Raw genomic sequence first — 20,134 nt, forward strand, 5'->3', positions numbered from 1 at the left:
TGCTGTCTCTCTACTTCCTTTTATTATCATCATAGTCTTTGCATCAAGATACATAGCAACGATAGCAGATTTCTTTTTAAAGCTTAGTATTAAATATTAAATATCTTTCCCCATTTTAATTTTACATTACTCTGCCAAAAAAAAATTAAAACTCAACTCCTCTGAAGCCTGGACACACTCCCAGGATGAGCCGGGCTACACCCAAGCTGGTGACTGTCCTTGCCGTCCGTGGGTCCAGGCCCCAGAGAGACGGGACCGGCGCACCATCGTTTCTGAAAAGTGTGCTACAAAATGGGTGGCCTGTTCTAAGCCAGGTTACCAAGTAAGGACGGGGGTAAGGGGGGCGTTGTCTTCCAGAAACAGGATTCCCAGGAGCCCCAGTCCGGCACTTTCCCCTGAAGTGGCTGGAGGAGGGCAGACTCTCAACGGGAGGGAGCTCCGGTGCTCTGTGCGAGGGGCCGAGCCGCCTTGCCGAGGAGGGGCTGCCCAGGGCCACGGCCAAGTGCACACCCCCTTCCTCGGTGAGGGGCCCGGGGAGTTGAGGCCCCCACCCCAGGGGGCTAGTGGGGGGGCCGAAGCCTGGCTGGCACTGAATTTGCTAAGAGGTTTCTTCTAGAAACAGACAACTCGGACGCCTCTTCTTGCTTCAGTGAAGAAGTTATTTTTAAAAGCACTTGGGAAGTTCCCCTTTGGCCCCGGGGGGTGGGGGGCGGGCTCAGAGGAGGGAGTCATCGGTGCAGCCGCCCTCCAGGCCGTAGCGGAACTCCTGGAGGTTGGAGACCCCATAGAAGTGGATGAAGGCCGCTGCCACCACCAGGACATGGAAAATCTGGTGCGACTGGAACTGTGGGGACAGGAGACAAGTCTCAGGAGGGATCGGAAATGAGGAGGGGAGAGCTCTCACCTCATCCACTTTCTCCTTGAAGTTTCATTACTGTGGAAGTGATACTTTTGTTATAGAAAGTTTTCTAAAAGTCATGTCAGAAATAAACCAAAACGTCCCTATTGGTTACCGCCGCCAGCGGCCCCACATTCATCCCTGCCCCCCACACGGCACAGGGGCCCACTGCTCTCACCCCCCCGACCCAGGCTTTCCACTGGGTGCCGCTCCCTGACCACGGGGGCCGCCAGCAGCGTGCTCCTCACCCAGATGTCGAACTTCCCCGGGAAGAAGCGCTCGGGAATCCGGGCAGCGTAGAGGCCGGCTCCGGTGATGTACATCACGGCCATGAGGAAGAACCAGCCCATCTGGCCCACGGTGGTGGCCTTGACGAAGCCCTCGGCGATCGTGAAGTGCATGGTGGGCACGACGCCGCTCAAGCCCAGGCCCAGGAACACCCCTGCGCAGAGCAGACCCGAGGCCGTCAGGAGCAGGGACACGGCCGCCAGGCGGAGCACACTCCCGCCCCGCTCTAGAGTGCAGACGTCCGTCCACGGCAACGGCCTTCTGTCCAGGGAACGAGGCCGCACGGCGGAGAACAGGCCGCAGGCCTCTCTCCAGCATCCAGGACGGGAGGGGGCTGAGAGAGGGCTCACACAGACCCTGCCCTCTGAGCAGCACCAGGGCCAGTGCTTTGCAGTCTCGTCTGCTGAGAAGCCTGGGCAAAAAGGGCAGGTCCACACCCCCTGACGGCCAACTTGGGGACAGATGGCAAGGCTCCAGGCGGCCCTGAGGCAGAGGGGAGTGGACAGGTCTCCCAGGAGGAATATCAAGACCCACGGACCCGGGACTCTGACCCACTGAGCAGGGAGACACCAGGGTAGAAGCTGTCGAGGCTGCGGGGGCAGACGAGTCAGAGGGAAGGACGGACGCCTGTCCCCACCACCACGGCGCACACGGCTGGGTGGCAGGGTGGCAGGGACCGCCACCCCCGCCTTTGCAGACACCCTGGTGACTGCCCCGCGCCTGGCATGGGGGCAGAGCTTGGTGTGGATTTAACTCCTTTACCTGAAGGCTATGACGCGCCAGATCCTAAGCAATCTAAATAGGTCACTGGTGTGTTGCTGCAAGTTATAAAGCTTAAAACAAGGGTGTGCATGCGACAGCCCAAAGATGTTCATGCTGTAGCTACGGCACTAGTGGTGACGAGTGTCCAAGCTCACACCAAGTCTCCAGTTCCCTCAGGAAACAGCTCAGGTGGCTCCAGTCCAACCCCCGACGCGAGTGCCTAGGACTCGGGCCACTGAGAAGACCGTGCTGAGTGTGTCTTCTAACTCTCTCGAACTGAAGATGACAGCAGCTCACTGACAGTCTTGGTCATTACGTGTCCCATGGGCATGCTACTAAATTAGCATAAAAACTGAGGGACAGCACGCTTTAAAACTCCACACTGCTCTGAGAGTTCCAAACAGAACCAGGGCTTGAGTGGGGTCCTCCAACTGCCCACCCTAGGGCCCAAACTCGAGGCTGTCAGGGTCAAGGCCCCACACCTGTGAGGCTTACATGGCCATCCTACCCACCTGCCCTTGTCTGCCGGTGTTTAGGAGTGGCGAAGCGGTCCCACTGGGCCACGATGATGGCGGAGATGCCCAGGACACAGACGATGGAGAGGTAGATGAGCCGCGGCTGTGGGGAGCAGTAGAAGGAGTAATAGAGCCAGGGCACAAAGCTCCCCATGATCAGCAGAGCGATCCCTGAATAATCCAGTCTGCAAGAGAGCCACGGGAATCGGGGCGCATCAGTGAGGGGAACGAGGAGGTCCTTTCCGTTCTCACCTGGCCCACGTCTGACCGTCCTCGGGGCTTGGGTCCACAGCCCGGCCCTGAGCCCTGCAAGGTCCAGCACTTCTCTGCGCGGTGGCAAAGCTTCTAAGAGTCCCAATCCCAGAGCCTCGTCTATCCCTCAGTCGTGACTAGCCGCGTCCCCCAGCGGGCCCTGGACTCAGGAGTGGACTCAGGAGCTCCGGCACGACCCTGCTGGCTCTCAGCTCACGTTCAGGAAGGGCCCTGAGCATCCCCAGCTCCGACAGGCTGAGTTCTAGAAGCGAAACCCTTACACGGGGAGCAGCATGAAGGGCACTGTTCTGTCTCAGCTGACCCTCAAGTGATGAGAACAGCAACACCGTTGCCTGCAACACCAACAACGAACAAAGCATACAGGGACTCCAGGCTCAGAGCAGGAGACTGTGGGGTGCACCAGAAGGCCGACACCTGGGGTGTCCAGCACTGTGTGGGCAGCGAAGATAAGCTCCTCAGCTGCGGGCAGGAGCTCAGCAAACACGGCACGGGTCAGGCCACCATGGTCCCCACGCCCGGCCTAGCCGGGTCACACGGCCTCGGAGAGCAGCCCACTGCACCCACGTCGTACACCGCTAGTGCCGTGCAGGCGGGAAACGCAACCCGCACCGGGCTGCAGCTGCGGAGGAGGCTGCACAGTCCGTTTCACGGAGGATTTAAGAGAAGGGCCTCCTCACACTATCACGCCCGCGGCACAGAAGGCCTGTGCTCTGGCGCGGCAGGGCGTCTGCAGGGTCCGCCGGGGGCCCTAGGACCCAGTCGGCACTTGGATCACAGGACGCGACCATGAGGCTGGGACTTTCCCCACCGACGAAGGGTCTCTCACTCACTTGGAAAAAGTCCGGGAGACTTTCTCTGAGTGACAGTAGACGGTGTGAAAGAGCCAGGAGAAGCTGAGGCAGAGCACGGCGCCCAAGAAGAACATCCCGAAGACCACCTTCTCCTGCAGGGGGGCCATGAAGTACATGTTTGGCCTGAGCATGGTCAAGATCCCCAGAAAGAGAAACAGCACGAAACCTGGAGGAGGAAGAAGGGGACGTGTGCGTTTCAACAGGTGATGGTGTTAAATCAGGACTAACACGGCAGGTTCAGCCGTGAGAACTGCAGCCCAGAGATGCAGGAGAAAGTGGCACCAGTCACACAAACCCAGATAGCAAGGTCACTTTAAAAAACACCGGTGTTCCGGTTGGTGGGGCTCAGTGGATTGCTCACTGGCCTGTGAACCAAAGGGTTGCTGGTTCGATTCCCAGTCAGGACGCCTGCCAAGGTTGGAGGCTGGGTCCCCCGTAGGGGATGCGCAAGAGGCAACCACACACAGAGGTTTCTCCCCCCTCTTCCCCTTTCTTATAAACAAACAAACAAACAAAATCTTGAAAAAAACAGACCACTGGCATTTAGCTGTGACTGTGGGGATTCACGGAAGGGGAGGGACATCTCCACGCCAGGCAGTTCCTCCAGGGATCACGAGAACACCCAGGTCCGCTTTCTTCTCCCGCTTCCAGGGCCCTCCCGCAGTGGCCTTCACGGTCAGTGACCAAGAGTCAACCAAGCTCACCGGCGATCTCGAGGCACAATGCCAGCTTCCAATCAGCCAGAACAACCTGGTTCCTCTTCCTTCCCGTGGCACTTAGGGAGGAAAGGAAGAGCAACCCCGCAGGTCACTCACCGAGCAGATGGGTCCAGATGTTGCCGGTCTCCGTGTGGATGCGGAAGATGCTCCGGAAGCAGGCCCGGAAGGAGGGCATGGGGGGCCGGTGGCCGTGCAGCAGGTAGTCGTTGTCCTTCAGCCAGTCGGGGAGCACGTCGTACGGGATGACCCGCCAGCGGCCCTCCCAGACCTGCAACAGGCGGCCCTGAGCGCTGCGGGTGGGGCCGCACCGGCCCACTGCTGCGCGGGTGTGTCCGCGGCGCCCCCACCCGTTGTTCAGGGGCCACTGCGCACGCCCTCTGCGAGCAGGGCCCAGGGAGCACCGCCTTCCTGAGACAAGGGGCGAAGGAGGATGTCGGCAGACCCTGGAGGGCTCAGGGAGCGGGGGGCTCGGGGAATCGGCCTGGGCCCGGAGATCCGGGGCCCGGCACAGAGTGGCAGCTGCAGGGCGGGCGGGACCTGGCCCCTTCCTAACGCCCTTTCCTGTGCCACGCCAGTTCACCTGGACACGCTAGTGGGAGCATGGCAGGGCCTCCTGTGAGCTGCTTGAAATCGCAAAATTAAGTAAACACAATGAGTAACAAGAAACAGAAGTTACACACGTGGCTTTTCACAGCCCGCAGCCCAGTCCTCCGGGGCCCCTCCCCTCCGGAGGCTCCGGCTGCTCCCTGCTCGGCCTCCTCCACAGACGGGAAGGCCTCCCTGGGCTGAGACGACACGTCTCCAGAGCAGGGTCCGCGGCCTGGGACAGCGGGCAGCGGGCCGGGTCCAGGGGCAGAGAGAACTTGTCGTCACCGTCACTCGCCTGCAGCTACAGCCCCCCATCCCCACACTCAGGAACTGGAGCAACACGCCACAGCAGGGTCAGAGCTGTGACTGTCACCAAGGGAGGCCACAGGGCGCCTCGCTCACGGGTTTCGCAGACATCAGAATATTCCTTCTGCTCATCACCACGTAGCTTGCACGTTCCCCTAAACACGTTACAGCCTGTCACTGACATGCGCTCCAGGAGCCCGCCCGGGAGACCATGTGACTACAGCACCTTCACACTGACGACCGCCACAGGGATCCACGTGTTCTGAACAACGCCCAACCCGCCCGGCAGTAAAAGTCTGCCAGCCTTTCCCTGGATTTACTTCACCTCAAGCAAAAACAAACTCCACGCACAGAGTTAAAGGTCTTCGACCCGACGACGCGAGCCGGCCTGCCTGCCGGCTGGGACCCCAGCCGGGCCGCTGCCCCGCCCGCCCCGCCCGCCCCGCCCAGGCAGAGCTCGCAGGCTGCACCTTGTACACGAACTCCTCCATCTTCTCCATCGCGTGGTGGGCCTGCAGGGGGAGCGTCAGGACCCGCACCTCCTCCTCCTCCTCCTGGGGCGCAGGGCATGCTTGCTCTTCCTCGGCCTGCATCCAGAAACAAGCACAGACAACCCTAGCTGTCAGCACCACCTCAGACCAGACACATCCAGGGAAACTGGGCTCAGTGCCTTGTGCCTGGCTCTCTGCTGCCACGGGGCCTGGGGCCTCTCCTCTAAGGGCACGACAGGCAGTCAGTGCCCACGCTTGTCCAGGGCCACTGACACCGTGTGCATGCCACGGGGGCGGGGGGGACAGGGTTAGCACAACAGCCCCCAAAGCTCTCAGGGTCCGAGTGCCCTCCCCGTCCCTGTCTCTACAACAGTGGTTCTCAACTTCCCCCGACCTCCCCGTCACACCCATCTCAGAGAGCTGCTGCCTCTGGGCCTGCCACTTGCAGCCCAGCAGCTCTGCTTCCGCAGGAAACAGCCTGGACACAGTGCACCCGAGGGAGCACTTGCCCACTGCGGGGACTCGCTCCATCCCAAGACTCTGAGCCACGGACGACGGCCCCGCACTCCAGCTCCTCCCCTGGCTGTCTTCTCTCTCTCCTGCTGACAGTCCCCAGGGCAAACGTGGTACCCTCTCCAACTCTAGGACACACACTCCTGCTTGCCCGCCCCAAGAGCCACACTTTCTCGTCCGCAGGGACAGAGAGTCCTCGGTGTTGGTCAGGGTGGCAACGTGACTCAGGCCCCAAGAAAAGGCTGCCCAACCCCCGCCACTGCAGCTCAGTGTGACCAGTGACGAGGCCTGGCCCCGGGGACGGCAGTGGGCGGAAATGACAGTGCCACGAGGCACTTCCTCTTCCTCCGCCGTGGCGGCCGGTGTGTGGGCGTGACGGGCGACACTGCGAGGGAAGGCGCAGCGAGACGGGCACCCGCCAGTGGCACAGGCCTGGCCTGGTTCCGTGCAGAATTCTTCACGGGAGAGACTCCCGTCTCGGCAGGCACCAGAGACTTGTTTGTTGCACGAAGCTGGACCTCACCCTAACTGCGTCCCTCCCTCACCCAGATGTCTGCTGATTACTTGGTGGATCTCAGGCCTTGTGCTAAGCACGGGGCCTCAGAGATGACAGTGGAAAAAGAGACCCACGGGCGAGAAGGTGCTTATCCTACAGCTTGAGGAGGCTGCGACGAGGACGCCTGGGGCACGCTGACCCCTCTTGGGGGGAGGAGCCAAGACCCTGAACAACGCAGACGCAGGGATTCTGACCGAGGGAGCGACTCCTGGGGAGACAACTTACTTTGGTGGGGTTGGCGATTCCCCGTTTGCCCTTCTCTTCCAGCAGGGGTCCCAGTTCCGCCAGCTCCACCGTGTCCGTTTCCCTGGTGCTGGCAGGAGCCCCGCTGCCCTGGGCCCCCCCAGGTCCTTTGTGAGAAGACATCTAGGTGGTCCCTCAACGCCCTGCAGCTTCAGCCTGGGGAAAGGCTGGGTGTCTCGGACCCGGGAGGCAGAGGTCTCCCTGTGACGGTGGACACTGAAAGCAAACACAAACACGAAGGGCGATGACAATTATTCCTCTCACAGCTCCATCTCCCCCGGCAAACCTGTGTGAGACACCAGCCAATCAACTCACACCCTGTCTCCTGCTCTACAGGCTGATTAATTGCTACAATGGAACCCACTGCTTCGTCCCCCACTCTAATACCACCCTTACTCAGAACCCACTAACCTCACAGATCAGGCTCAAAATATAATGCCTGGCTGCTTGCCCTCAAAGCATCTGTGGTTTTTGTACCAAACTGTCACCACAGAAAAACAGCTTTCCACCTCAACCCCCTCCCCTGGGTACGGAGCCCGTTTCGTGCGAAGAAACAGCCCATCATTCCCAAAGCTGTTCTGTCCAAGAAAGGGCTGACTTTGAGGTTGTGGAGCAGAAGCGTGAGGTCAACAGCCGCGGTGACCACCAGACCCCCCATGCCCACGAAGGAAGTGCGTGCCGGCCGGGCTCGGCTGGGTTTACCCACGAGCGCCGACAAGCGTGCCCTGCGAGCAGAGGAGCCCACGGTGGGCCGGAGGCCCAGTGGTCCAGCTCTCCGCAAGGCCTACTAGTTCTGGTGCAGGGCTGGAGCCTGGGTTCGATGCCCGGAGAACAAGCTTCCTCACAGACTCCCGGGAGTAGCCAGGAACTCACCTGGAAGCAGGAAGCTGCAGACAGGGGGTAGTCCCGCCCTCTGCCACGCACACACACCCCAAACAACCTGCTCGGCAAGGGCCTGGCCAGCCGCCGCAGGTCCCCACCTAAGCTCCACTCAAACTAGTTCTCTGGAAACCAGAGACAGGCCCACAGGTCCTCCGGGAGAACTGCAGAAACCCGGACCTGGGTCTTCCAGGAAACGCCTCAAAATCTCCAGGTTTGCCCTGCACTGGATTTCAGGTGGTGTCTTAATTAGGCCTCAGGGAGATGAAAGTAACACTGAAAAGTGCCCCAAGATCTCCACTCTTGTAAATGAGTAGTGTTTTTCCTCCCAGGAACAAAGAAGTTTACTGCTCACAGCAACAGCAGTGGCCAGAATATTGGCATTTCCTCGCACCAGTCACCTGAGTCCCCACGGCCGCAGAGCGAGGCAGAGAGGGCCGGGACGCCCGCACCCGTAGGGAGCTGCCGGGACTGCAGCTCAGGGCCCAGGCCTCCACCAGGGGCACGAGCTGACCCTGCGCCCGAGGGACGCACCTCTCACGGCTGTTCTCCACACAGCATCTTCGCAAACATCTCTGTCGTCTTCTACCAGCTCTCTCTTTTAAAATCCGAGAGTGACCCCACTTTCTTCCCAGGGATCACAACAGGGCTTACATAGCAGGTAAGGCTGCTCCCTCAAGGTTCAGAAGTCAGGCTGCGCTCCACTCCCAAGCAGAGCTGAAAGCAGCAGGCAGATACAGTCCAAGAGAGCAGACCAGAGCCCGCTCTGCGGCTGCCCCTGCGTGGTGTCGACCGTGCCAGACGGACGAGCCGGGGGCGCCTGGCTGACGACTGAGACCAGGAGACGGGAGGCGCCCGAGGGCCTCGGGAGAGAGGCAGTCCCCGAGAGGGGCGCTGGGCAGTCCCGTTCAGCAGGCTGGCTGTAGAACACGCTTCCTCAGAGGAAGTGCCGCCGGATCTACGGCTTTGGTAAGAGACGATTATGCTGGAGAAAGATGTAAACAGCTCTGGGCGTTTGGAGAAGTCAGTCCCAAAAGGGGGAAATGCTTGAGCTCAGGATGCCGAGGCCAGTGCTTCAGAGGTTCAGGGTCTGGGACCAGGCACCACAGAGGCAGCAAAGTGGCGCACACCCCGGGGTCCGGTCAGGGCACACACTTCCAAGTGAACGAGTGGGTGGCACTCCAGCCAGCAAGAACGTCCCTTGGTCCCTCGCCCCTCGCTGGGGGTCGCGCACTTTCTTGTGCTCGTGGGACTTTCCCCTCACTCAACGCCGGACACGTGTGCTTGGTGCCCACCTGCGGCAGGTGAAGGCCTGTGCCAGACGCAGCAGTGAGCCCGTGAGGTCGCTGTCTTTCAGGAGCCCTCAGAGGTAGCATGTGGCGCCTACAAAGTCCGTGGCAGCCTCGCTGCTCCAGGATGGCAGTGCACAGGGAGGGCCCTAGACTACAACGGCCACCCACTGGGTTCAGGTATGTTGGGTGCTGTGCAACTGCTCCACCAGGGGCAAGGAGAGTAATACAGACAGACTTTTGGTTGGGGGGTTAGAGCCAGATGCAGGGCCCACCTCGGTGGTGTTCCCTTGGCCTGAAAAGCTTCTGTGCCCTCAAGCCAAGCATCCATTTAGGGTGACCCTGGCCTCTTGGCCGTGGTCAAAGTCTCCTCCCTTTCCATCCAAATCACTTTCTAATTCTTCTGATTCCCTCCAGCTTCCCTATCACTGGCTCCCACACCCCTTCCCCGGCACTGCGTCCTAGACTCAGAGTCACCAAACCTAACACCTTAGTTAATGCACAAACCGGCCATCAGCTGCAACTCATCACACAAGTCATGTCATCATGTTGAGCAAAGTCCGTTGTGCACTTCGGTCCTCACAGAAACAGGAAAGGGAGAGAGGGATCAGAGGCAAGAAGGAAGAGCAAGCTCTGCGAGGACCTGAAAACACAATTCCTGGCAGGGCAGGCCACTCACAAACACTGGGGATTTTTACAAGCGTTTCAGTCTTTATGACATAAAATCAGCACACACCCCTAAGACTGATTCCGGGCACACTGAGGAGAGCCAAATGCACCTCAACCGTCTGTTTCCTTACATATTTCACAGCAAACACATCCCCCCTCAAACTCACCACACCAAAAGGGGCAAATTAAAATTGGGCCAAACTCCACGGAGTGCATTTTTGATGGGATTTCTTCAATCCCAGCTATTAAGTCTTTACCACTAAGCTTTCTAACTGGATAAACCTATTTTAGAGAATAGAGCTGTGGAGGCAGGGAGGTGTTTGTGCTCCTATAAATAAGACAATCCTGGGCCAAGCCAGGCGAGGACTGATCATTACTCACCAGCCAGCCAGCTGCATGTTTTTGAGACGTTTATTCTTTGAACCATTTCCCAAGTTTTCCAGGCTGGAGCACACTCCTTCCCTGACGTCTAGGCACAACAAAGCTTCTAGAAGTTTCCCATCTGAGGTCCCCGGACCCTTGGAGAGTCCATGGGTAGGCTCGATCTATGTCTACCGGACTCACACTGTGTTGAAGCAAGCCTGGCAGTAAAGACGTCTTCTCCTCCAGACAGCCTCTCCTAGAGACGGTGGCTCCTTGGCACGGCTGGCAAAAGTGAGTCCAGGCAAAGGCCTAAGTTTGAAAATTACCAAACTCCAGCCACAGGGCCTCAGCTTGGCTGTCTGATGCTAAGTCACTGACCTAAGAGTCTGAAGTGGAAAATCAGGAGCCAATGTCCTTTGTAGCTCTTCTCTAGTTAAAGCAGTCCCACCAGAAGTCTTTCTGGTTCCAGACAGGTAAGCTTCTCAAATTCCATATATTAAAAAAAAAAAAAAGTAAACGGCATACAGAAACCTGAAGGAGTTTCACACCAGTCCCTGTTTTTAATACCCGGCTGTCAAAGACATTGCGGAGCTACACGGTCACTAGTCACAGAACACGGTGACCACTTCCCCCGTGTCCCAGGAGCACCTATGAAACACAGCAAACAGGTGCATGCTCAGCAGCCAATCACTTAGAACTGGTTTGTCCAGAGGGCACACTCAGGGACCTTTCAGTTGTAGACAGCTACAGATTTTAGAAACAATGATCACGCCCCCAACGCTTCTGAGAACAAAAACAGAATCAACTTTGAGCCTAATGTGAGGCACCAGGTTTGGGGTGGGGCGTGACATTAGGGACCAACGGATGTTAAAGCAAAACGTGACTTCAATGAGGACCAGCACCAGAAAACCCAGCGTACTTAGTCAAGCCCCTGGGTTCACCGAGGACTGCTGAGTCTGCCACGTGGACACAAGTAGCTGGGACAGGACGTGTCAGGACCGTCAGCCTGGCCTCACGGTCCGAGAAGCAGAGACCTCCTAGGGAAACAGAGAACAAGCTTGCTGTTTTGGAAAGAAATGTGATTCTTTTGTTTTTGTTCTTTCTCTTCCTTGCTTTTTTCTTTCCCTTTTAAATTTTTTTTCTCCCACTTTTCCACAAAGGATTCCTGGGCAGGTAAAATGAAGACACTGAAGACGGCCTGAAAGCCGACGTGCATCTAGGGTGGTGCACTGCATCCATTAGCAACGCATTAGTGCTGCCTCCTGATACCTGCCCAAGTCTTTCCTACACGCAGGCGAAGTGATGAATGTTTTCAATCTTTGGGAATCATATACTCTCTAAGCCACAGAGAACAAGATGCTTTCAGGTCTGACTCTGCAACTAGGTACAGTTGGAGGCACTCCAAGATGGACCTTCACAGGTAGCACACCAGCTCGGAGGACAGATTCCCCAAGTACCAACCACCACTCGGGGACAGAAGCTGCTCCCAGGATAAAGAAACCGAGTGGCTGCGGCGGCGAACTGCTATCTGACACTGCCATCTGTTCAGCACACCCAGTCTGCATTCCTCCTACTGGGCAGACGCCCTGAAAACACGGGGAACAGCAGCTGCACCGTCACAGGCGACCCAACTCCAACCCAGAGAGCAAAGCAGTGAACTGACCCCACCATTTCATTTCAGCGCTCACTCGATTTAAGGTGGCAGGTTAAACCCCTGCTGTTTCCTAGCGTGTCTTCTCACTACCGGGGGAAATACTACGGTTAATCCAGAAAAGTACTGTGTAGGCCTCCTATTGCTGCTCTCATACCTGCTCCTGTAGAAACTGAAACGTGCCTCCTCCGTTTCCCACCGCCTAGGAGGCAGGAGAAACTGAGAGAAAGCACACATCTGCCTCAAACATAAGATGGCATACGTCAATGTGAGATTTCCGAGGAATGAAATTTCGTTTTCGTCAAAGTAGTTTAAATTTCGCTCACGTTTCAGCGTTGAGGGTTAACTTAATTAAAGTTAAACTGTCCACTGAGCTTCCCTTTTCCAACATCAAGGTGTGGGCACTGTCTTGATCGAGGAACCCTGGAACTCCCTAGGCTGGAGTTCCCCGTCGCGGCAGGCGGCCCTGCGACCCTGGCCCGCAACCCCTGCCCAACTCCCGCTTCCCACTTGCCTCGCGCGGCGGCCTGGCGACCAGGCTTAGCTCTGGACCTGGCCCGTGTCGGGCCAGAGCCTGAATCCAGACTTCTCACCCCCGCGGGGCTGGGGAGACATGCACTCACCAGGACCCTGGCAGCTGGGGAAAGCTGGGGTACTGGTAGCCCATCCGCCCTTAAGTGGCTTTTGAGGTTGCCTCGGAGGCGGCGCGCAGTGGGAGGGGCCGGAAATGTTTACAACGCGGACCGCAGAGAACCGGGAGACGCGGCCCTCTCCACATGGGGGTGGGGGGGCGAGTCTCGGACCTTCCGGACGCCGCCGCCGCAGGACTGGGCCGACCCGCCCCGGGTTCGGCGCTCGACCGACCCACGCCCACTCACTCGCCGCAGGAGCCCCGGAAACTTACCGCCGGGTGATAGGCTCAACTGGGGGCCGCAGACCCACTGCTACATCCCGCAGCACGGCAGGAGGCCCGCGGCCAGCGGCCCCGATATTGACGATCTCCGCGCCGGAAGGGGCGCCGACACACTACGTCACCACCGCGTCCCGACCCCGCTCCCGGAGCTCCCGCCCCCTCACACCGGCCAATCGCAGGCCCGCCCCTCCAGACCACGCCCCTCGCCGGCTCCAATCCAGAGCTCCACCTGCTCGGCCGGGTGCGGGCCACACCCACAGTCGCACCCCCGGGCTCGAGGGGGCGAGGGCGCTTGGGGGAATTGGACTGAGCCCGCGGCGGACGGCGGAGTCTCACAGCGCGCCCCTCCCCTCTGTGCGCACCCTATCTCCGACCAGCGCCGGCCGTTTGATCTTCCGAAGACTTCGTCCCTCTTCGGCCCTGCCCACAAATATTTAGAGTCCGCCCGTGCGACGTACCGGGCTAGCCCTCAGTTCGCCTCCCGTTATTTCTGGTCGTAAAGGGCGAACTGCTCCTCCTTGGTCTTGCTCCCGCACTGCAGTCTGAGCGCACGTCCGGGGAACAGGTGGTGAGAAGTGGTTGGAGGGACCTCTTCCTCGGTTCGAGGGGGGCGGGGCGCGGTGGCGCATAGCTGGTGTTATTCTAGATGCAGAGATGCCTCGAGATGGTGGGGTTAATTCTCTGTGCTGGTCCCTGAGAGAATTGGGCTCTGGAGTCAGGGGCCCGGGCTTCCACCGGGCCAGCCTAAGCTCTCGAGCACTTACTGTACCCCTCCCTCCAAATGACGACGACCTTTTAAAACTTTGAGGGGAAGTGCTACTGCAGTGGGTTGAGGTAGTTTAGGCAGGCTCTTAGTATGGAGCCAGACAATGGCAGACGCTTCATAAATGTTAGCTATCACGTGCTGCCCACTATATAAAACCGCCAGGAACCTTCACTGACCACAGAGCTGCCTTTATTTTCTTCAGTGGGACTAGCTGTATGATCTTTGGCAAATCCTTAATCTTAGACTCAGGATTATCGCAAGGATTACATTTTGGGGCTTTGGCACAGTGCCTGGTCCATGGCTGCTAACTCAGCGATCTTTTCTTCCCCTACCTCTGCATCTTCACCCCATCCGTATCTTGTCATTTCTATAGTATTAATCACACTGGGATTAGTTATCACGTGTCTACACTACTCCAGACTATGAGCTCTCCAGGAGTCTAATCGTGTCTTGAGCTGAGCACAGTGCTTAACACCTGGCGGGTCCTTAACAAATGTTTGTGCGCTGAGCAGAGGAGGCAGATACCTATGCAAACAAGGGATGGTACTTTGGTATATTCATACCAGCGGACGAAGCAGCAGCTGACAGAATCCCAGTAACAGAATTTACTAATTAACGATTCTGCCCTGCAGATGGGTAAATTCTCAGGGTCCCAGAGCCTTTCTTTTAGAGGCCCCACAGAAATATTTACATGCAGAAAAACAACGCTGACCTTCCTCCTGAGAGGGATGTGTTGTTCTGTCCCAATGGGACTAACACAGACCTTGAGAAGCTGCCCTGGCCCAGCCCTGGGAGAAGGGAGTAGACTGGGCAGTGCTGTCGGAGCGTGGGAGAGGGCAGTCAGGACGGACGGGCCAGGGAGGCCAGCTCTGTCCAGGCCCCAGCAGGGCTGGTGATGTCAGATTACTTTGTAAAGGAAGAGGCTTCTCTCCCAAACAGGAAGACAATATTTTGATTTATTTACCAGGCACCCTGAGGGATGAGTATGGTGAAGGGAGGGTCAAAAGAAGAAAGGAAGAAGAGTAGCCAAACCAAAGGACCCCTTGAAGAGTACCTGGACTCAAAGAGCATCCCCTCTGACCTGTACTGTTTCCCCCACCCTAAAAGCCTCCAGGGAAAAGTTGAGCTTCTGCTTCTGCTGAGACAGCTGCTAAGATGATCATTACATTTGGTGGCTGCTCACGTTTCAGCCCAAGGCATAACTGTTCAAAGGTTCTTTGGAAGACCTGGAAAAAATTCTGTGCTGGGAAACCTTTCCTCCCAGAATTCTCAGGCATGCAAAGCCTTGGAAACAAGGACCCCAGACACAGCAGTCCTTTAGGTGTAACACTGGCGCCTTCGCCCCGTTTATTTGCATAGCCTTATTTGCAGAGGTTCCTGCCACAAGCAGAAGTCTCAGACTGCGGAAAGACACTTCCCTCCAGCCTGGGCTGGACAGAGAGACACACACAAACGCGTATTTCAGACTCTCCTCTCGAGGTTTGCAGTCTGAACACCCGTTCCTCCTTCCCTGCAGCCTGTGTTAAGACTAACTCCAGAAGTCCGCTCGACTCGCACTCACACACACAACCTGCTGTGAGCTCAGCACCGAGGAGTAAGAAAGCCCACTGCAGACCGTGCCTTTCACCCTGGACACAAAGAAGAGGGCGATGCCACCCAGGAAACAGCGGTGTTGGAACCAGCACACGTGCCTCCTCCTTTCTGACCCACAGAAGAGACTGACCCGTGGCCTGACCTGGATCTCATATCACAGAGACCGGGGGGCCTCCCAGGGAATGCGCAGCCTTGACCTCTTCCAGAGCGACAAGGGTGCTGTCCCTGTAAGGTGCCGTTCAGACACCTGCTCCAGAGAAAGACAAAAGGCCGGTCCTGTCGGGAAAGAAACCTGGGGCTTGCAGCATTCGAGTACTGGCCAGGACAACTGCAGGGAACGGGAAGCCAGGGGACGCTCAGTAGGTGAACCGCATCTTTTGCGAGTAGCCCAGTTTGTCCAGGTTGGGGTGGCAGGCCAGCTGCACCATTGGGGGAGGCCCACAAAGCAGCAGCAGCACATCGTCCCCCGGAGCGGGCAGGTGCTCCTGGATCATGTCCGCTGTCACAAAGCCCTTGCTGTAGGTCCAACCTAAAGCACAGGGGACAACACTGACACTCCAGACCCATGCTGGCAAGGCCTGCGCAGCCAGAAAGGCTCTTGAGGGGTCGAGCAGGATGGCTATACTCAGCCCGCCTCAGCAGTACAGGTGCTCCTGCCGCCCGCCCAGTGAACAGGAGCCTGAACGGGAGGGCTGGGAGGCCACCGCGCCCCTGCAGCCGGACTTGGGAGTTCGGCCGCGTAGCAGAGGGTTGGCACCACAGAAACAAGAACCCACCGGGGACAAGGCCCTGATTCTGTGATGTCCAGAACTGGGAGGGTACCTTCTGGGGGATGATCCAGGGTGAACCAGAGCTTAAAGCGACTGGGATGTCGAGCCTGCAGCTCCTCCAAGTCCTCTCGTAAGATTATGTCCTTTTCAGTCTGCAGTGAAAAGGGGAAGTAGAGTCTTTAGGAACCTTCTCAGGCCCACACAGTGCTGTCCAGTCAGAAGAGAAAATGCTCAAGTTCTACACAGTGAGCACCACTTCTAGGTCATCAGCATAAGAGAAAGGAGAGGAGAACAGGCTCTATTTACACAGCATGAAGAAACAAAAATGGAATATTTAACAAACGAAAGCCAAAATGCAAGTTTTTATGCCCAGAACTAAATTCCCAAAATGTTTTCTCTTCTTCTTTCCTTGTGGGCCAGCGAAGGAAAATGACTCAGGGCTCAGTCTGCTTCTTGTAGCAGAGGGTCCTCTACCTACAGGGGGCACCTTAGGCAGAGGCCAGCACAGGCACCGGCCCACCTGTCCATCGGTGCCACACTGCTGAGCCTACCCATGCAACTATAAAGTCCCAGGATTAAGAAAAACCAACCTGGTTGGCAAAAAGCAAACAGCACTGGGTTGGGTCTTCAGGGTCTTTCAAGATGGCCCGGATCAGCTGGAACATCGGGGTGATTCCTGCATGGAGACACCCCACAGTGAGACGTGGTAGCTGCAACCCACCTGTCCCAGCCCCTCAGCTGACCAGGGCTTCCATCTGGATGCTGCCCATTCAGCCCTGCACCCCACTTTCATCCAGTGTCTAAACCCTCCAATCTCCTGTGTGTTCTCCAACACCCACGTTTCTGGGCAGGTACGCCTCTTACCCCAAACTCATGAAATTCCTATCTGGTAGGAGAATTGTAGTCATGCTCAATATTCACACGAGTTCACACTGTTGAAATTCTTCTAAGACTCTTCCTCTGAACGTCCCTTGTTGGCTAGGACTCAGGTGTCACGGGTGCTGATTCGGTGTGAGGGCCCTGGAACACTGGACTTGCGGGTTAAGTGCAAGTGCTTCAGGTGTGCAGGACTCAGGTAGAGTGGGATGGGAACCCTGTGGAGACCACCTAACCCCTCTGAACCTACACTTTCTGTAAAAGGAGAAGGCAAGCACCTACTTCACAGATACAGACATGAAGAGACTAGCATAGTGCCTAATAGATAGAAATGTCCAAAGTGCATTTTCTTTCTCCTTGACTATCCTATTTCTAGGTCTTTTCCTATTTTCACCTAAAGATGACCAGACCCGTTCCATGTGGGTCTTCGGAGAACGCACATGATTTATTTCTCATTCTATCAGTCAGGATTTTTTTTCTGGTTTCTACCTGATCACAACTTTGTTTTCAGATACTGGGGAGCCCCAGGGCAATGCTAGGAATCCCAATAAACAGCTTGGCCATGATTCCCAGACCTTCCGAGGATCACTGGGAAGTTTTCATGGCAACACCAGCAACGGTGGGAGAGAACGGCTGGCTCCCAAGCAACACACACCTGTCCCGCCGGCGATCATGCCCAGTCTCTTCGCCACTCGGGGCTCTGGTGGAGACTTTTTGTTGGGCTGAATGCTAAAATTCCCTGAGAAGTCAAGTACAGAGGGGATGGGAGAGTGGCATCAATAGAGGAGACGAAGAAAACAAACGCAGAACTGAAGACACGTGCCAGGCCAGTTTAACAGCTGTAATGGAACCTGACCCTGGGGCCTGGGGGGATGTCTGAGTTGAGCCAGGTCTGATAGCACACGTGTGGGACAATGGAGCCTGGGCCATGTGTCCCGTATTAACTGCCAGTCCATTTAGGGCCAGAGTGAGTCAGCAGCCGCCTCTGGCAGACGGTCACCCCCGGTGAGGGTGGTGGGCCTGGTGCCAGTGTGACTCTGCTTTCCCAAGCGCACAGAGCAGCTCCAGGAGCTGGCTGATGCACCCAGCCACTCTCCCCTGGGAAGGGCTAAAAGCTCTCTGGCTCTGCACACAGCTCAGCCTGAGGGGCAAGCCGTGAGGCAGGGCTGCTTCCTGACCTTCCACAGCTGTCATGGCTGGTGAATTCAAGTAGATGGGGAACTGGTCCCAGTGACAAACAGGGCTGATGGCCCCTCCAGACCCTCGTGGCTCTGTGTGCAGGAAGGGCGGCTCTGGCCCATGCACACGGCGTGTGGGATGGTGGGCCTGGGGAACTGGTTGTGGCCGTTACCTTTCCCCGTGTAAGTGAGCAGCCCACTCGGCCCTCGGAATTCCACCACATCCCCGATCTTCAGGCTGTTCAGGTACTGAGACATCTTCCCTCCCTCAGGAAATTTGGGGTGCACACCCTTCAGGTACACCTGGTAAGACAGAACAGAAAATACCTTATTTGGACTGCCACTGAGTTCTGAGCCCTCGCTGACTGATCCTCCGAAGAATACCCAGGTGCACTCGGCACATCCAGAGAACATGCACCTCCTTCTATCCAGCAAAACCGGCACGCTTCCCGGAAAAGGTAGGATAGGGAGCTCCTGGGCGTCCTTCCTACCCCTACCTTGATGACAAGATCCACGTAGCCTTGGTCTTCATCGCTGGTGACAGGAGTGTATGGCCTGATGACCAGGCTGCCATCGATGCGGGCAGAGAGGTAGACGTGTCTGCCTGGGAGCCATGCAGAGAGCTACGTGAGTGTGGCTTGTGGACAGGCTGCATTCCGCCCACCTTGTGGAAGCGCAGGGAGGTTAGAGAGGACAAGAACGTCTTGCTTCCCTGTGCCAGCCCACTGAGCTACCAAGCAGGGAGGAGTCACCCCTTTGAGCTCCCGCTGGACCCCTCATAAGTGTCCCATTGGAGATGTTTTTATCAGTTTCTGCAGGACCTTAGCAGCAACAGCAGGTGAGTAGGGGCGGGGTTGGGGGGTGCAAGCAAATCCTGCAGGGGGAGGCAGAAGTGTTACAGACGTCCGGGGCGGCGGGTGGGGGGAGGCACACAAGCCACACCCTACAATGGCCCAGTGGCATCTCACAGCCTGGAGAATCCAGCCAGGTGGGGAAGGGGAAGGGAACAGACTAAAGCAGCGTGTTTCTGTTTTGGGAGACTCTGGGAGGAGAATCTCTCCCTTAGGATACGAGGGAAAGGAGCCCACATTTTCCTTACCCACAGGCAGCCCCAGAATGTGCTGGGCAGTGGGCAGCGCAAAGCGGAACCTCTTGGTGTTGTGGCTCACAGTCTGCAGGACGGACGAGTGTTTTACCAGAACGCCCCAACCCCAGAAGAGGCTGTCGCTTCCCAGCAGGAAGGGAGTCTTCCGCCGCCCTATCCCTTCCTCCACAACTCACCGTCTTGTCTATCAATCGCAGCAGGCACTTCTCATCGGGGTCCAGGAGAGTGACCCGTGGCCGGCGGGACCTCCGAACCAAGTAGGACCCCAGAGCCAGGCCGAGGAGAGTCAGCAGCCCCGCCCCCACAGAGGCCAGCAGGCCCGGGCTCTGTGGGGAGAGGAGGCAGTGTTACCGACCCGCGGGGGAAGTGCCCACTCGCCCCGAGGTGGGCGACCCCGAGCTCCAGCGCGGGGGCAGGCTGAGGCTGGAGGGGTCCCCTGGGCAGGGTCCCGGGACCCCAGCACCCAGAGCGGGCACGGCGGTGAGACCCCCCTGGTGCACAGCTGAGCGGCCAGAGCCGGACGGAGCTGCGTCCCCCGGGGTAGGGCATGGAGCGTGGGTCTCACCGGCTGGAAACCCATGACCGAGCTCCCTGTCCTCCGCCGCAGCCGCGCCCGCGGGCCGGACTGCTCCCACAATTCGCCGCGGGGCGGGCGGGAGGCGGGCCCTGGAAGGAGCCGGGGAGGGGCAGAGGCAGGTCATGGAAGGGTGGGGCCCGATCAGTGCTCGCTGGAATAGGTGTGAGCTGGCACGAGCAAAGACGGAAGTGGCGTAAAGCCAAAAAGGCGAGGCCTCTCCAAAGGGGGCGGGCCCCAGGAAGGCTGGCCTCGTAAGGAGGAGGGTCGAAAAAACGTGGGCCCGGAAGGAGCAGGTAGGCGGAGAAGGAGGAGAGAATAGGAGCAGGGAGCCGGAAGTGTGGGGCCTGGCCACAGCAAGTCCAGAAAAGGCTTGGGGCGAAGGGGACGAGGCAGTAAGGGGCGGCGCCGGAAATGGCTGTGTGCGTGGCTTAGAAACTGCGGGGTCTGGAACGTACGGTGCCGGAAGAGGCGGGGAGGCTGGAGGGGAGGGCCTAAAGCAGCT

The 20,134-nt window shown here is 57.9% G+C and overlaps 2 protein-coding genes across 4 annotated transcripts; both read right to left on the bottom strand.

Annotated features, from left to right (window-relative positions):
* On the bottom strand, nucleotides 1–12,914 carry ADIPOR1 (adiponectin receptor 1). Of its 3 annotated transcripts, XM_045816838.1 has the most exons (9): nucleotides 12,759–12,903; nucleotides 11,123–11,240; nucleotides 6,986–7,219; nucleotides 5,671–5,787; nucleotides 4,403–4,574; nucleotides 3,567–3,753; nucleotides 2,461–2,648; nucleotides 1,147–1,340; nucleotides 1–844 (listed from the first exon to the last, which is right to left on the bottom strand). In XM_045816838.1, exons 3-9 carry the CDS (start codon nucleotides 7,124–7,126, stop codon nucleotides 716–718), a joined length of 1,128 nt encoding a protein of 375 aa, XP_045672794.1. In that variant the 5' UTR covers nucleotides 7,127–7,219; nucleotides 11,123–11,240; nucleotides 12,759–12,903; the 3' UTR covers nucleotides 1–715. The 3 variants fall into 3 exon arrangements, with proteins under 3 accessions (XP_045672794.1, XP_045672803.1, XP_045672788.1); XM_045816847.1 differs by lacking the exon at nucleotides 11,123–11,240 and having other exon boundaries at nucleotides 2,461–2,566; nucleotides 3,567–3,679; nucleotides 12,759–12,914; XM_045816832.1 differs by lacking the exon at nucleotides 11,123–11,240 and having other exon boundaries at nucleotides 12,759–12,914.
* A 1,935-nt stretch (nucleotides 12,915–14,849) lies between these two features.
* Nucleotides 14,850–19,769, bottom strand: LOC123832163 (NADH-cytochrome b5 reductase 1). Its single transcript, XM_045859716.1, has 9 exons — nucleotides 19,621–19,769; nucleotides 19,232–19,381; nucleotides 19,050–19,122; nucleotides 18,448–18,554; nucleotides 18,124–18,253; nucleotides 17,428–17,511; nucleotides 16,487–16,572; nucleotides 15,949–16,048; nucleotides 14,850–15,655 (listed from the first exon to the last, which is right to left on the bottom strand). Exons 1-9 carry the CDS (start codon nucleotides 19,633–19,635, stop codon nucleotides 15,483–15,485), a joined length of 918 nt encoding a protein of 305 aa, XP_045715672.1. The 5' UTR covers nucleotides 19,636–19,769; the 3' UTR covers nucleotides 14,850–15,482.
* Between the last annotated feature and the right edge of the window lie 365 nt (nucleotides 19,770–20,134).

The sequence above is a fragment of the Phyllostomus hastatus genome, unplaced genomic scaffold (genome assembly GCF_019186645.2).
Source record: "Phyllostomus hastatus isolate PE091 unplaced genomic scaffold, TTU_PhHast_1.1 phas_contig_148, whole genome shotgun sequence".
Taxonomy (NCBI): domain Eukaryota; kingdom Metazoa; phylum Chordata; class Mammalia; order Chiroptera; family Phyllostomidae; genus Phyllostomus; species Phyllostomus hastatus.